This window comes from Desmodus rotundus, chromosome 5, assembly GCF_022682495.2.
Source record: "Desmodus rotundus isolate HL8 chromosome 5, HLdesRot8A.1, whole genome shotgun sequence".
NCBI lineage: Eukaryota > Metazoa > Chordata > Mammalia > Chiroptera > Phyllostomidae > Desmodus > Desmodus rotundus.
The window spans coordinates 142,360,737-142,378,699 of NC_071391.1; the positions used below are offsets into that span (position 1 = coordinate 142,360,737).

Here is a 17,963-nt window from a genome sequence, read left to right on the forward strand (position 1 = left end):
TAAACCTTCTCATTTGAATTTGTACAAGTAAGTACCTACATAGCTTTATAGGGAATTTTTTTTTGAGAAAAAGTTAAATGGAATCATGGTACTACGTATACTATTCTTATTTAATTATAGATCCTCCCTTCTTTCCTTCCTTCCTTCCTTCCTTTCCCTCTGCATGCATTCTAATTTATTTAACTACTTCTCTACCTGTGTCCTTTTTTTCTTTTTTTCCTATAGTAAGTGTGAAAGATGTTGAGTGGGGTATCTTCTCCTATTGCCCCCAAACTGTTCCTGAGGCCCTAAACGGGGGACAGAAGTGCTAAGCATTTCCTATTTGAAAGGAGCCTCCTGCAGGGAGAGCCAGGCCTTTCCCTGTGGGCTTATTGAAAGGTGTTAGTGTTAACTGGGCTCCCTACAGGCTGTACACCAAGAGAACTGAGAGACAAGAAGGGTTTAAGACTTGGGGAAGTGCTGTGTTTGTGGGGAGAAGTGTTTTTCTCCCTTTTTCTAAAATCAAGAGAAGAGGGGTGCTCTAAGAGAATTACTTGTGGCGTTTAGAGATGCCAGCAGGAAGGAGAGAGTGGCAATTAATTGGACATCTGCTTGGCCAGTGGATTTGCTGATACCTACCTCATTAGTACCTGAATATGCAAAAACAACAACAAAAAACTTGTGAGGGTTGACCCAGTGGGAGATTGCTAAGTGGGGAGGTGGACCAGGATCGCCCCTTCCCACCCCAGAGTTCTAGCCTCTGGCAGGAGTCAGTAGGTCCTATAGCAGAAGGAGATGAGATGGGGGTGTGGTTGAGCAGCTTGGGAGGAAAGAATCTATGTTTTAGGGGATGTGCTATAAATGTCACCAGCTGAGGGTCAGCTCCAAGAGGTATCCAAATGATTGCTTTTCCTATAGGTTATTTATTAGTATAAAGTTATACTATATAAAGTTATATACTATATTAAAGTTATATACTATGTTTCTTTTGAAAAAGAAAAAATATTAAAACACAAATAAGTAGTCTAAAAGAAGTCATGTTAATAATATCTTCTCAAGAAATTATAGCTGTTAGGTGTTAGGTAGTATCAAAACCAGCCTTTTCCAGACGGCGGCTGGTATGCGTGAGTTCTTAGTTACACATGGAGGTGAGCATTCGTGTGTATCTGGTCTGTGGTCATTGCTTCCTAGAAATGGTTCCCAGGAGGACTGGGGTGTATCTGAGCAGTGTTCTCACTCCACAGGAAGTATGAGTAAGAAAGAGTCATGCTGAGCAGGATAAGACTAGGTTTACTCTTTGTGCTGGCAGTAAGTACAGATTGAAGAGGCTCTGTAGTGCCAATGAGAATACTAACTTGGTTCAAGACACCTCTAATTAGTTAAGCTGAAACTGTGATTCAGACCATGTCAAAGGAGTCATGTTTACTTTCTGAGTTGGTCATAATATAGCTTCATGTAAATTCTTCTGTGAGAGAAGAGCAATTTATCAATGAGATATAGAAAAAAACACGATTATATTTAGATGGTAGAAATAAAGTATTACAGTAACTGACAAGACATTACAAGAACAGTGCATGTTAAGTGTACGGTACATTGTTGAACAGAAAATTTAAGGGATTAGTAGGCTTTTTGAGAAAGATTATATTCAAATGAAAGCAAATGTTGTATTTGCTTATATTTCATTTGCACTTTTGGTTATTTTTCACTGAATGTTGGACATGATTATAAAGGTTTGATACAACTGAAAATTCTTTTTCTAATAATTATATTATTTTAAAGTTATTCAACTAGAGGCATAGAAAGTGGTATTTTTAATAACTTTAAAGTAAATCTTGAAGTTTTAAAAAATATGTATTGCATGAATCTTGTAGCTTCATGCTTTTATGCTTAAATTTACATACTGCTTTTGAAACATTTCATTTATTTTTTTTCTGATTTGTCTCATAGCAAATGCCGCAATCACTTTCTGCGATCACATTAAGTAACACAGATATGAATAACACGAAGACTGATGCACAGAGAATCAAAATCCCAGCTGAGGAACTTGGCAAAGTTTCCGAACATAAAATCATCACTAAAGGAACACTAAGCAAAGAAGAAGCAGTGAGCCGTTCGAAGAGCTGTTCGAGTGCCCGAGGCCCGTCCTGCCACAGTGAGTCTCGAGGATCTCATCCTGAGTGCAGCTCTGGCCCCGCCAACCCTGAAACTTTGCATGCAAAGCCAACTGATTCAGTTCTCCAAGGTTCTGAAGAAAGCAAGGTCAAGAGGACATCCTGCATGTATGGGGCAAGCTGCTACAGGTAAAAGGAAAGTATAGGGAACATAAACTCCATTATTTCAACAGCATGTAGCTATGTAGATATATGTTATTGTGTATTAAAAGCCTAAAAAGTACATTGGACTGAAGGTTAGGTGCTTTTACATGTGTCTACTTGGTACTTTCTCAGCATGTATTCCTGCAACTTCTGCTAGAGGTTTTTAAGTATTAAATGTTTTACATGCTGATTAATGCAAGGATCTGAACTGGGGAATCCAGACTTGAAAATTGAATCACTCAGACCCAAATACCTGCTTATTTAGTGTCTTATTTAAATATTAGAAAGATAGCTTCATAAATAGCTGTCATATTCATTAGAATTTTAGAGTTAGAATCAATAGAATTTTAGGTTGTGTTTAGGCATCTTACTATACGTATGCATTTTCCCCTGTTTTTTCTAACGGTACTTTTGAATTACCAGGATGCATTTTAGAACAACTGAATATATATTTCCTGGCTCGACTGGTTACTTCTGTACTTACTTCATTTGATTACATTGTGGTATATTTTCTAATTTCATATTTTGTAAATTCAAATTATTTTCTCTTAGTTTTAGGCTATACTTTCATCTAGAATGTTTATACTACAATGTTTGTAAATACGCAGTCCTATTTCGGAAGTATTTCTTTGCCATTCCCCCTTGTGAAGCCAAGTATTTTACCGTACTTTCCAGTAGAGTTTGTTGTCTTCTATTCAAGAGTGTATCTGTGTCACATATTCTGTTAACTTCACGTTCATATTATCTCTCTTTAAAATGCCTTGCCATTTCAGCACTTCAATAATAATATTTTTCCATTTCGACAGTTCGAATTTATTCATTTATTCACAATTTTGTCCATTTTAAAATGGCCTTAGTTCCACATGTAGAACATAATTTGTAAACATGTTGAAATATATAAACCTTCTATGAGTTTAGAAGGTTTGGTATTTCGATTACTCACTGGGGCTGCCATAACAAAATGCCACTAGGTGGCGTAAACAACAGAAATGCGTTATTTCACGATTCTGGAGACTGGAAGTCCGAGATCACAGTGTTGGCAGGTTTAATTTCCTCCGAGCCCTTTCTCCTTGGCTTGCAGATGGCCTCCTTTTCATTGTGACCTTACACGGCCTTTTATCTGTACGTTCACAATCTCGCATCTCTTCCTCATCTTCTGAGGACCAGTCATACTGGATTAAGGCCCTGCCCTATGACCTTATTTAATCTGAATTATCTCCTTAAAGGCTCTGTCTCCAAGTATAGTCATATTGGGTGCTAGGGCTCCAACACACGAACTTGGGGCTGTGGAGGGGACACAGTTCAATATATAACCGTATTCAGCACCGGCATTTGTCTTTGTTAAAGGTGGTTGAATGCTTTATCAAGATCCTAATAAATTCCTTTATACTTGAGGATGATACATGCTAGTTTGAATCAACCATAGCTTATGAATAGTAATTTTAATATTTCTATAATTTTGATATACATGATTACTACCTAAGAAATATTACCACTGAAATCTTGAAAACAAAATATATGTATTTGTGACAATGGGGAGAAAATAGTATATATTGGGTTCTTGTCATATGTGTACGTCATAATCATTTAAATGTGTCTCTTCTTCAGCCTCAATGCCGCTGCTTCATTTCATGCCATAGTCTCTCTGGGACAAGTGAATAACCTCCTGAGTCTACACTTTCCTTCAGACTCACAGTCCTCATTGTTGCCTGAGTGATCTGACTGAGAAAATAAAAACAAAGATAAAAAAGAAGAGAAGGGAGAAAAACTCTGACAGTATTTACTTTCCTGTACAGAATCTTTTAGCAGCTGAAGTCTGGATTTCTTAGGCTAGTCCAGATGACCCCCCGCTGACTCTCTGATGCGCCTTTTAGGTCCTTGGGGCACACTGCTCTCTTTTCTTGCTCCCCTCCTGCTTAAAGGTCTTGCTTACATTCAACCCCTTTCTTTTCTGACATGCCCATTCTTTCCCAAATTGCTCATCCTCTATTCCATGCAACCTTTTCCCTCATACAATTTCTAATATTTGGCATTAGATCTATTATTTAGCATCTGATTATTGATTTCTAATTATTTATTTACATGTTCTATCTCTCTTCATAGAAAATTATTCCTTAAGGGTGGTCTTTTTTAATCCTTTGCTATCTTGCCATTGCCTCCCAAATCTACATCTCCACGACAGATTTCTGTTCTGAATTTCAGATCAGAAATTGCACCACTATATCCGCTTCAAATTCCACATGCCTAAAGCAGTTGCATCTTATTTCAATCCTCTGTGAAACAAAATAACAACAAAATAGCAACTGTTGCTTCCAAAACAAATATCTTTTGAAATTTTTACTCTTTGGGGGTTGTTTAGTTTTTCTGCTAGGTAGCATATAGTTTTGTTAGTAAACTGGTTTTAAAATTTGGGCAGAAGTTGAAGGGTCTCTTATTAGCATGTAAGAAATATATACCTTAATTTAAATTTGTAGCTTTCATCTATACAGGGGCATATAAATTATCTAGGAGTTAATGGTGAATACAACAAAGTTTTCACTCTGGTAAAGGCGGAGTATCTTATTGAAGACCAAACCTCCCACTGAGAACAACTAGGAAAGCGGAACATTCACATTTGCGAACATCAGAGGCAGCCAGGACTTTGAGGCCTCTCTTCTCCTTGGGACAGTTGCCCATGTTTTTAATGTCTCAGGTTGAGAGCTGCGAGGCCAACCAGCGTTTTGGCACTCTCGTGGCACTTAGGCAGCAAAACTGCAGTTCCGTGTTCGCCAAGCGGGAGGATCCCTGTATGGAAGCATGGACGTTCAGGATGGAAAATATGAGCATAAATATAAATGACTATTGACTGTGTAAAGCAATAATAACTTTTGTGTTGTGTAAAATATATTTGTGTTGGAAAATATATTTGTGTTGGAAAATAATTTTGTGTTGTGAAGTTCGAGTATATGAAAATCTGCCCTGGCCAGTGTGACTTGGTTGGAGCATCATCCTGCGGACTGGAGGGTCACAGGTCGCATTCCCGGTCAGGGCACATGCCTAAGTTGTAGGTTTGGTCCTCTGTTGTGGCGCATGAGAATGGCAACTGATTGATGTTTCTCTCACATCAATATTTCCCTCTCTCTCTTCCTCCCTTCCCCTCTCTCTAAAATCAATAAGCATGTCCTCAGTTGAGGTGTGTGTGTGTGTGTGTGTATGAATGGAAATAGCACAGAAGTATTTGAATGTTAAAGCAAGTAAAATTTGACTACTCTAAACACATCACAAAACTGGAACCACACACCATTAGTCATTTCGTGACTGGCTTACTTCACTTAAAATAATGCCCTTAAGGTTTATCCGTGTTGTAGCATGTGTCAGAATTCCCTGCCTTTTTAAAGCTCTGTAATATTTCACTGTATGCATAGATCGCACTTTGTTTACGCAGTTATCTGTCAGTAGACACTCGGGTTTCTTCCATCTCTTGGCCATTGAGAATAATGCTACTATGAACATGAGTGTGCAAATGATGCTTTGAGATCTTGCTTTCAATTCTTTTGGATATTTATGCAGAAGTACAATTGCTGAATAATATGGTATTTGTATTTTTAATATTTTGAGCAGCTACCATACCATTTTCCATAGCAGCTGTACCATTTTACATTTCTGACAACATGTACGAAGTTTCCAATTTCTTCACATCCTCATCAGCACTTGTCATTTTCTGTTTGTTTGTTTGTTTGTTAGTAGTAGCCATCTATCCTTATGGGTATGAGGTATAATATCTTACTGTGTTTAATTTGCATTTCTGTGACAATTAGTGATGTTGAGGGTTTTTTCATATGATGGTTGGCCATTGTATATTTCCTTTGGAGAAATGTCTTTTCAAGTTCTATTTCCATTCTTGAATTGAGTTACTTTTTTTGGTCATGGAGTTGGAGGATTTCTTTATATAGTCTAAATATTAGCCATTATTAGATAAATGGCTTGCAAATATTCTGTCTTTTTAGTGTCTTTACCTGGTTTGGGGATTAGGATAATACTGGCCTGGGAAAAAGAATTTGGGATTCTTCCCTCTTCTTGAACTTTTTGGAATAGTTTGAGAAGGATAGGTGTTAATTCTTTGAAGATTTAATGAAATCCTTTTTTTTTTTAGGATTTCTTTTTTTTTATTGTTGTTGATTGAAGCATTCAATCCATTTACATTTAAGGTTAATATTGATAGGTACTTATTCGTTGGCATTTTTTCTCTTTGTATCTGTATTCCTCTCTCTATATATTTCTTCTTCTTAAAGCAGTCCCTTCAGTATCTCTTACAATACTGGTTTGGTGGAAATGTATTCCTTTACCCTTTCTTTATCTGGGAAGTTCTGTATATTGCCTTCCATTTTAAATGAGAGCCTTGCTGGATAGAGTATTCTTGGTTACAGGCCATTGCTTTTCATTACTTGGAATATTTCATGCCAGTCCTTTCTGGCCTGTAGTGTTTCTGTTGAGAAATCAGCTGATAGCCTCATTGGAGCTCCTTTGTAGTTGACTAGCTTTTTCTCTTTTGCCATCTTTCAGATTCTCTCTTTGTCTTTAATTTTCGCCATTTTAATTGTGATGTGTCTTGGTGTGGGCATCTTTGGGTTCATCTTGATTGGGACTCTCTGTGCTTCCTGAACCTGTGTGACTCTCTCCCTCACCAAATGAGGGAAGTTTTCTGTCATTATTTCTTCAAACAGGTTTTCTATCCCTGGCTCCCTTTCTTCCCCTTCTGGCACCCCTATGATTCGGATGTTGGAATGTTTAAAGTTGTCCTGGAGGTTCCTAAGCCTCTCTTCATTTTTTTGAATCCTTATTTCTTCATTCTGTTCTGGCTGGATGCTTATCTTCCATTTGTTCCAAATCACTGATTTGAGTCCTGATTTCCTTCTCTTCACTGTTGGTTCCCTGTGTGTTTTTCTTTATTTCACTTTTCATAGCCTTCATTTTTTCCTCTGTTTTGAGACTGTACTCAGCCATTTCTGTGAGCATCCTGGATACCAATGTTTTGACTTCTGCATCTGATAGGCTAACTTTGTTTATTTCTGTTTTGGGAGTTTTGATCTATTCTTTCATTTGGGCCATATTTTTTTTTTTTTTGTCTCAGTGCACCTGTTAGTTTATAAGGGGCAGAGCCTTTAGTATTCACCAGGGTGGGGCAACCCATGTCACTGCAGTTGTGGTGCTGTATGTGGGGGAGGGGTCCAAAAAGGAACAATATCACTTGTTCGGTTCTCAGCCAGCTTTCAGTCACTTCCACCACTACCCACAAGCAAATTGGGCCCCTCTGGTGCTGTTTCCTGGATGGGTGAGCTTGGGTACATTCTAGGACCCTGTGGGTCTCTCCAACAAAGTCTCCTGAGAGACTGGGGGTTTCCTGAGCCACCACAACCCCCACAGGTTTTTACAGCCAGAGGTTTTGGAGCTGTATTTCCCCTCCCTGGAACCCTGGGTTGCACAGTCTGTCTCACTCCCCGGTTGTTCCTCCCAGTTTATCTGCATGCAAGTGTGGGACTGCCCATAACTATTAGAACTGATACTATTAATGAATCGAAAGGGCAAAACAGGAAAAAGAAACACAGAAAAAGTAACAAAATTAATAAAAGGGGAGAAGGGAACAATGGAGTAATCAATGACAAGAGTGAATTAGGAGATATGAAAGAAAAATTAGAGTGCCAAAAATAAAAACAAGAAAAAATAGATAAAAAATAATGGAAAGGCTATGAAAAAGAAAAAGTAGTGAAAATAATGAAAAAAGAACCAATTGGTTTTGTCTCGGCAGAGTTGAGTGCTTGCCTGCTGGTTTCTCCCTTTGCATATAGCTCTAGCGTCCGAGTCTGGTGTAAGTCAATATCAGATGCTATCCACGTCTGGCCCTTGGCAACTGTTTCAAAGCTACAAGCGAGTCACAGTTTGTGGCTGATTCCTCCGGGCTCGGATGCTCCCAGGGTGGGCCAAGCTGCTCTGCAAAGTTGGTTTTTATCAGCACTGGGTCCAGGGATGTGTCAGCAAATGTCCCAAGTCACCACAGGATCTGCCTCTGCTTGTCTCTGCCTGCTAGCCTGTCAGTCTTAGACTAGGTGAACAATCCTGACTGTTTCTGAGAGGGCTTCTAACATACGGTGGCTGTGATTCTTGGATCTCCCATGGCAGGTGCCTTTCAGACTTTAAGGAAGATGGCAGGTGTGTTCCCCCTCCCCCTAGCCACTAGTCTGAGTCTGTCTGGGATTATTTCCCTCTACTCTTGCTGGGCGCTCAGACAGTGTTTCTATGACTCTCCCCTGAGGGGAAGTAGCATTCTGTTTCCCAGGAAAGTGTATGGGTTGGCTGTGCCCTACTGCCAGTCTCTGACAACCCCTGAGTCTGTTTAGGTTGCTGTCTCCTCAGTAAGGGTTAAAGTACAGGATGGGAGAAAAGAAAGAAAAAAAAACTCAAACAAAACAAAATACCATGACAGAGAAAAACTGAAAAAAGAACAAGAAAGGTACAGGATAGAGCAAATAATATTTCAGAGGGTGCGGCAAGTAGAACTCCAGAGGGTAAGGGTGCAGCATCCCACAGGGTAAGGTCATTGATTTTCCCCTGGGAGGGGCTCTCTTCCCAAGAAAGATGACTGCTATGAAGCCCAGGTATATCCCGGCCGCAAATATCCCATAGCCTCTCTCCCAAGTCTCTCCCCAGCCTCTCCTCACATGAGTCCCGGCCACCTCCATTCACAGGGGTCTGAGGTGAGTGGCTGAAAACACAAAACCTATCCTTTGCCCCTTTAAGAAAAAAAAAAAAAGATGGTGGATTTGTCACCAGTGGTTTTCATCTCTCCCCAGCAAAGAGAACCCTCATGGCTTTTCACTGCTGTTTGTTATGTGGTGGGCCAATCTCAGCATGGTTCTTTTTCCTTGGGAGACCAGTCTGTGGTCCTGGCTTTGCTCCTCTCAAGGGGAAGCTCCCACAGTCACGCCACCACCTCAGCCTGCCGCCCATGTGTGTGGGCCAGCCCCTTTAAGATGTCCCTGCCCTTCCTACCAGTCTAGGGGTTATTTTTGGGCTGTCTTTGGTTAAAAGTCTCTTTTTCAGGTAGCCTTTGGTTTACCTGGGGTGATTGTTCTCCTTTTTAATTTTATTTCCAGTCTGGTTCTGGAAGGCAATACACAATATATTCTCCCACTCCACCACCATCTTGCCAGATCCTCCTAAGTATTTTATTTTCTAAAAGTTATAAATGAAATTGGTTTTTAATTTCTTTTGGTATTGTATATTATGAGTATATAGAAACAAGTGATTTAAGAAATGTTTTTATTCTGCAACTTTGCTGAATTAATATATTACTTATTCTAACTTTTTAATGGAATCTTTACTTTTCTTTGTATATAGAGCATGCAAAGGCAGAATGTTCATGGCTGTATTACTTATAAAAGCCAATAACTTGAATGAACCCAAAGATCTATGAATAGTAAAATGGACAAATAAATTGTAGCAGCTTCATACAATCGGATGTTACACAGTAATGAAAATTACTACTGCTACATGCAACAATATAATCATACAAACATAAAACATTATTCTCAAAGAAATATATACTCCATATCTCCATTTAAATTCAAGAGCAAAGAAGACTAATATGTTATTTTATAACATTGCTTCTCAAAGTATGGTCCAGAGACCCCTGAGAAGTTATGGTCCTCAGGAACCTTCTGGGAAATCTGATGCGGACTCCAACCTGCAGGGTCTGTGTGTTGTGGCTGCGACAAACAAATTCACATGGACTACAGAAGTCCTGTGGAGAAAAGGGACGGCATGGCCACTCTCTGAGTGAGAGAGAGGGCCCTGACCCCTGCCTGGACAGGCTTTTATTGTTTTTCTGGGTACATTACATCAAGGATGGTCCTCATTTACTATGCACAGGTTTGCTGTAGGTGATTACCTTTTACAGATAACAAAGGAAAGAATGTTGCTAATTACTTCAAAGAGAAGGATGTTGCAGATCAAGGGGGAAAAGTGGTTGAACTGGTTACACTCCATACTCAGAAGGTTTAGCACAGATTTTAGGAAGTTACTTTAAAGGTATGCAGTGAACATTTGCTGCCTCAATTCAGGGTGAGGGAGTTTTAGCAAAAAGCAAGCCTCATAGCAGCCTAGGTACAATGCGGGCCTGATTCCCCACAGGAAAACTGATCCATGGGCTCAACTCCTATGTGCTGACTTGCTCCCCGTCATTTTTCCAAATCAGGCTGGGCTACATTCACCATGCCACGCAGAATGGTTCCCTATAGAAATCTGTAAGGTTAAAACCATTTTCATAGTAATACTAAGACTTTGTGTGTGCCTTTTTCACTTTCGTTCTCTTACTCATAAGTGTCCAGTAGAGTTTTCCAGAGGCTACATGTTCTGTGTTATTGTTAGTGATTGAATGCAGAAGCAGATGTGAGAATCCAGATGCCTTCTATTAAGGCAGACATTACGGAAGTTTCCAAAGTTTGAAACAGTGTCTCTATGTATTTTTATGGAAGTATAGTTATTTATTTTAAGACATTATTTATGATAATATGTAAGTGGTTAATTATTTTTAATGTATTTTTTTACATTTCTAATTTTTTATATCTAACAGGTTAAATAGCCCACATAAACAAGAGCTCTCTGGAATTTTAGTAATTTTTTCTTACAACCAAAAATTTGAGAAACACTTTTTGCTATGATAGGATAGTGGTTACCTTTAGATCGTAAAATGGGTGTAATGTTTGGAAAGAGACCTGTGGAGGCTTCTAGAATGTTGGTAAAAGTCTTTTTTTAATCCTAGCAGAGGATACATCCATATGTTCATTAAAAGTCTTTAAACACTATACTTTAATATGTAAAGTCCTATTTGCAAACTGTTCATTGACATACATGGCCTGCCATATGTCACCAGAAGTTAATTTTGTTACCATGAGAGTTCTGTACTGAATATGTGATGAGCTTAAAGATGTTTTTAACAACCCAGCACATTACTTCACATTCGGGGATAATCAGATGTATGTTGCTTGGTTTCCTGCCATAACCTATTAATTATTTTTTAGTATATCTAGAGATTTTGTATGTCCTATTAGTTATTTGTTCTCACAGTGTATTTGTAACCCTCATAGGAAGAATCCTGTCCATTTTCACCATTTCAGTCACCCTGGTGATAGTGATTATGGAGGCGTGCCAGTCACGTGCCAAGATGAGGCTGATGACCGGCCTGAATGTCCTTATGGAGAGTCTTGTTATAGGTAGGTAAACCTGAAACGTTTGATTGTGCTTCCTTTTCTCCGTAATCTCTGTTATTTATTCACTTTTGCCTGTACTTTCTCATCTCAAGCTTTTAACTTCTAGTTTTTAAACTTCCATAGAAAATAGGTTTTCATTTTGCTAATACATAGGTAGGATTATAATATTTATTTTACATAATCCTAAATTGTTGAAGTTATTAACCTTATAAATGCCTGCAATTTTTCTCATTTCTAACTTTTTAAAGTGCAAATTATATCATCTAAAAGCTGCCGATGCTGTCCCATCCTACACTTTGTCCAGACTCCTTAGTATGGCACAAATCATCTGAGGACACTCATCTGCCTCCCTCAGCCCCACCACTGGTGCCAGCACGTGGGACCAGGTCCTGTAAGAAAAGTCAAGCCACCTCCCTCTCCTTGCACAGCATCTTGTGTCCATCTGTGTCACACGGATAGAATTTATCTCAGGAGACTGTGTGTGTTTCTTTATTGGGTTGTCTCCTCCTCCAGACAGTAAGTTTCTTGACAGTGAGGACTCTTTTATCCTTGCATTTGCAACTTTGTTTAATGAATGAACTTGAAATAGATTACACCACCAAAGAAAAAAGTAGTGATTCCAGTCTCAGAGAGCATTAATTCCAAAGAGCTGTTTTTCTGATAATTTTAGAATACAGGTTATTGAACTTAATGGACTCTTTGAAGTTGTTGCAATTTCTATAATTGTGTTTTTTAATTAGGAGGTGAAATAAACTTCTGAGGCTAAAAGGGAAAATAAAAAAACTTATGCCTAATCCTTTGAAAAATAAGTGTTCTACTCCAGCAGATAACATGCAGATAATAAGATATTTTCACTAGCTGTGTCAATAAACTTGAAAAATTAGGAGCAATGGACAAATTCCTAGAAAATACAACTTTTAGAAGGAAGTACAAGAGAAAATGGAATAATTGTATAACATTAGAGAAATTGAATCTGTAATTAAAAAGCCTTCCACTAAAGAAATTGTTTGGCATGAAAGAAGAAACAATTTTTATACAAAATATTCCCAAAAAACTAAGAAAGGTTATATTCTCCAACTCATTTTATGAGACCAGTATAACCTTGACACTAAAACTCAGCAAGAAAAATACAAAATGAAAAACTACAGGAAAAATGACTTTTGAACTTAGATGTAAAAAGAACAAAAATAATTAGTTAACTGAATCAAACAATTAACAAAAAAAGGAAACTATACTGAGCAAATTGGGTTTGTTCAGGAAATACATGTTTTCTTTAATATGAAAAAATAATGTAATTATTCACCACATAACAGAATAAATAGAAAATTATATAATCACTTCAATAGATAATTTTAAAAACTGACAAAATTCATTCTTTAATGATAAAAACTTGTTTCAAAGTAGGGATAGAAGGAAACATCTTTAACATTATAAAGAATAGCTACCAAAAGATTATAGCAAACATTCTATTAATACTTAGAAGTGAGATGTTATAATTTTTCTTTCTGATACCAGAAATGAGACAATAATATTTCTCCCTTTAATTCTGTTAGTTTTCCTTAATGAGCTAACTGTTCTGTCCTACGTGGGAAAGCCATAGAAAGCAGAGCTGACTCAGAGCTGTTCCCTTCTTCCCTTGTTCCCTTTTTCCATGTGTTGACTCACCTCTGGTTGCTGCCTGCTTTTGATAGCTATGCATTGCCTGAAGATTATTGTTAAAATAGATTTATTGTCATTGCCAGGAGCAGAACTCTTTGTGTGATATAATATAGCTAGCTGCTCCAGCTTTTGTTAAATGTTTGTTGACATTTTTCATCCTTTCACATTCAACCTTTGTCCTTATATTTAAAGCATTTCTTTTACAAATAGCATATAATCAGTTCCTTGGTCTTATTTTTTAATCCAGTCTGATAGTCTCTGCCTTTTAGGTGTAATGCTTAGTCCAGTTACATTTAATACAATTACTGATATATTTGAGTTTAATGTTGCCTTTTTTGCTGTTTGTTTTCTATTTGTCCCACACAGTTTTTGTTCCTTTATTCTTTTCCTGGTTGCTTTTGAGTTAGTCAAGTGTTTTTCATTCCATTTTTCCTTCTCCATTAACTTTTTAGTTGTATATATTTTCATTAGTTACATTAGTTTTTACTGGGCATCACTGACTTAATACAATCCACTGTTACCATTTCCCAGATCGTACAATAATCTTACATCAGTTTAACTCCATTTCCTCTTCCTCTTCTGCCTCTTGTTTTTACAATTGTCATCATATGTTTTTACCCCTACGCAGTAGTGCAAATCTGCTGGCAAAGAATTCTTCCAGCTTTTATGTATCTGAAAATGGCTTTATTTAGATTTTTTTTGAAGGATGTCTTTACTCAGTGTAGAATTTTGGATTGGCAGGTTTTGTTGCCTTTCATCTCTTAAAGGTGTCTTTCTGCTGACTCTTGCATCCGTAGTCCATGTTGAAAGTACATACTGTTGCTCTTTCGTAGTCAATGCGCCTTTTCTCTGGTCACTTTTAAAATTTTTGTTACTGCTTTTCATTTCAGCACTTTACATGTGTCTAGGTGTTTTTTTCTTTGTATTCATCCTGTTTTGGGTTCAGTGAGCTTTTTTGCAGGTTAATATCTTGTTAGTTTGTGGAGATTTCTTGGCTCTTATCTCATTACATATTGCTTCTGCTGTGTTCTTTCTCTCTCTTCTACTCCAATTAAACATATATTACGTTTTTGACAATGTCCTTCTTTTATTTCCTTCTATGCTTCAAAATGGATATTTGCTGTTTAATTGTCTAAACAGATTACTAATCCTCTCTTGTGTCTAGCCTGCTGTTAAAATCATCTAAAGAGTCTGTAATTTCAGAAACTGCATTTTTCAATTTCAGACTATCCATTATTTTTTTATAGGTTCTAATTTTGGTGAAATTATCCATCATTTCATTCACACTCCCTATTTTTCACTCTTTTCAAAACATATGCTTTAACATATTTTTCTTAGCTATTTTAAAAATTGTATTTGCTAATCAACATTTCTTGGTCAGTTTCTTCTATTTTGGTGATTGGTCATATTTCTCTGCTTCTTCATGTCTAAGTGATTTTTTCTTGCAGTCCTAACTTTGTTTACGAAAGGAACTGTAGAGATTATAGATATTCACCTCCATCAGTGAGGGTATCCCCTGTGTTTGGCAGGCAGTCGCCAGGCATCTCTGTCTAGTCAGAGACTTAGACAGATAATTAGGTTGACGTTTTAATAAAACTTGGTCCACCTTTGAAAGAGTTGGCCTTGTTCCTTTCATTCCTAAGCTGTCACGACAATCCCATGAAACTGTGGAAAGCTCTACTAGTCTCTCTTTTTTCAAATAGTGTTCCTCCACTTGGTACAAATCTAATCCTCAGCCCACACCAAGAATTGGCAAAGACCACTAAGGAAGAAAAGAGCCAGAGAGTTTTGACTCACCTATGAAGGGCTTTTTATTCCATAGAATTTTATTTTTTTTAATATATATTTTTAAAGATTTTATTTATTTATTTTTAGAGAGAGGGGGTATGGGAGGGAGAAAGAGAGGGAGAAAATTTTTGATGTGTGAGAGAAACATTGATCAGCTAGCCTTCACATGCCCCCAGCTGGGGATCTGGCCCCCAATCCAGGCGGATGCCCTAACCAGGAACCGAACCGGAGACCTTTCAGTTAGCAGGCCAGCACTCAACCCACAGAGCCATGCTGCGCAGGGCCCTCCATGGAGTTTTAGATAATCTAAAACTTTTCATGCTCCCACAATTCTCTCACAAAAATTATTTTTGTAGCTTATCAGCTTTTTTTCTAGTTGTTGAAACAAGAGTATTGGTTTGCCATGATGTCCTACATTTTTCCCAGAAGCAAAATCTAAATATGCCTATTCTTGAGAAGAATAAAAATGAAATACAATGCCTTGCTAAGAAAAATGTTGTCAAAAATTGCCACCTTCATCTCATTAATCTCTTTGAAGGAGGTCCGTCAGTGGGAGCAGTCAAGAGAAATTACTGCGAGGCCAGTGATTCACATGTAGTAATAGAAACTTTCATATCTATAAATATATTTGCATATACATATAGTGTATTTTTTCATCCGTTAAAATGCTTAGTGTCGTGGTTCTTCTTAAAGATAGAATCTGAAGATTTTTTTTCCTGTTAAGTTTGATTACAGTTCAGAGAGACTCTTGGAGAATGTTAGATACGATCGCTAACATTGACTGCTGCTTTACAAATAAGGGAAGGGAAACTAAGAAAGGCTAAATGAGTTTCCTGGGACTCCAAAGCCAGTGAGGTCAAAACCAAGTCTCCTCCTCCTCCAGTCCAGCATTTCTCTGTGGTACAGCCTGACTCCAGCACTGTTAGTCACGGCTTCCTAAAGTATGACAGTGTTTGTCTTTGTAGACAAATGGCAAAATATTTGGCAGTTTCAAACACTCAGGACAAGGTGCTTTGATTGGAGAGCTTGTGAATTTTTCAGATAATAGAAGCCCTAGTTGTAGAAGCATGATACGTAGTTGTATGCCCTTTCTTTTGCATTATCATTATTGGGCAAAAAACAATAACAATAAGATCATGCAATAAAAAGCATGATCTACTAGACTTTTTGTATCATTGCTAAAAACTAATATTATGATCAATTTACTCTTTAACAACCTTTATTTATAAGAATATTTTTTAAAGATTTTATTTATTTATTTTTAGAGGGGGAAGGGAGGGAGAAAGAGAAGGAGAGGAACATCAATGTGTGGTTGCCTCTCACATGTCCCCTCCTGGGGACCTGGCCCGCAACCCAGGCATGTGCCCTGACTGGGAATTGAACCAGCGACCCTTTGGTTCACAGGCCAGCACTCAATCCACTGAGCCATACCAGCCAAGGCGATTTGTAAGAATATGTATAGTTGTACCAAAGTATTGTTTAGTGCTATTAAAAAATGATTGAAGAATACAATTTAGGTGATGTAAACTTTACTCAATACTTCCTGAGGCACAGTCCTCATTCAGAGAACCTGCAAAATGAGGCAGGAGACCTTTCACAAGATAAGAAATAGCCCTGGCTGATGTGCCTTAGTCGATTGAGCACCAACCTGCGAACTAAAGGGTCTCTGGTGTGAGAAGCAACCACACATTGATGTTTCTCTCTCTCTTTTCCCCTCTATCTAAAAACAAATTAATACAGTCTTTTTTAAAAAAAGATATAGAAAAAAAAACAGGAAAGAGAAAAATAGAAGATATCCACTTGGCTGGGTCCACATCGTCAACCTCATTTGGAATGAGAAGGAACAAGGAAATAAGTATACAGCCCAGAGCTGGCTTGGTGTTTAGGGATTGGCTGACTAGATAGACTGTGTTTCTAGGCAAGCACAGCATTTACAGGGACATGAAAGTTATTTTTTGGTTGCTGATGTGGCACCCCAGACAGGAGTAGCACCATCCTGGGCCTAGATATTTATTTCAGTAGTGCTAGAATATGAGCCTACTGTGTCAGAATGATAAAATGTTCTAATTTAGTTTTCTTAAAAGAAAGTTTTGATGTAAATTCGTGCATGTTTTTCCTATAGCCACTGAGGGAAAATATTGAAATCTCACAGATTATAAAATAACACATAAAAACCAGCCAGAAGTTATTATATTCAGGAAAATGTAAAGTATATGCAGGGTGGGGCAGAAGTGAGTTTGTAGATGTTCATATGGAAAATAACATAAGAATTAATAAATAATATAACAATAAACTATTTTTTATACTCACAACTGTAAACCTACTTTTGCCCCACCCTGTATATTCCAGAAGTAGAGTTGTGGTAAGCCTGTTTTCCATTATGATGGACACATTTGGAAGAGAGATGAAATTTGTGAATTAAAACATCTTTGCATATTATCTTCAAAAATTTGCTTTTGCAAAATAGGGTAAGAATTCTTCTCAAGTAAAAACAATAATTCTCTCAATTGAAACACGAGGTTGATTTTTAATTTCCTTTGCTTCCCAGTCTTGCCTTCTAACCCCTTGAATATGTGCAAGTCAGTTTCTCTTTCTGATGTGTCTAGGTGGCCTCAGGTGTTGTATAATACATTAAGTAATCTTAGTCCTATACCATGTCAGCTGCCTCCATCTATATGATATTTTATTGTCTTTCCAAGTCTTGTCATCTGTGGTCAAAGTTTTATCCCAATACAGCAAATACAAAAGCACAGCTGTACACATATGGGTTTATTTGATTCCATTCTATGAGTAAAACAGAAAAACAGAAATGGATCACATATTAAATATATACTATAGTAAAAAATAAAGGTTTCCATAGCCCATGTAGTATAAGAGGTTGATATTTAGAAAGGATATTAAATTATTACATTTAATTTGTAGACTACAGACATTATTCCATTTTCTCTGACATATTTTTAAAATCTAACAAAATATC

General features: G+C 37.5%; 1 protein-coding gene across 5 annotated transcripts in view; it reads left to right on the plus strand.

Moving 5' to 3' along the window:
• Window positions 1–17,963, plus strand: part of APLF (aprataxin and PNKP like factor) — a 117,203-nt gene that overhangs the window by 52,448 nt on the left and 46,792 nt on the right. For 4 of the 5 annotated variants that reach the window (XM_053924159.2, XM_053924157.2, XM_053924155.1 and 1 more), the window contains 2 exons: window positions 1,927–2,279; window positions 11,417–11,542. In XM_053924159.2, the coding sequence (XP_053780134.1) occupies window positions 1,927–2,279; window positions 11,417–11,542 (479 nt within the window). The remainder of the gene's footprint in view (window positions 1–1,926; window positions 2,280–11,416; window positions 11,543–17,963) is intronic. The other variant, XM_053924158.2, reaches the window with a different exon arrangement.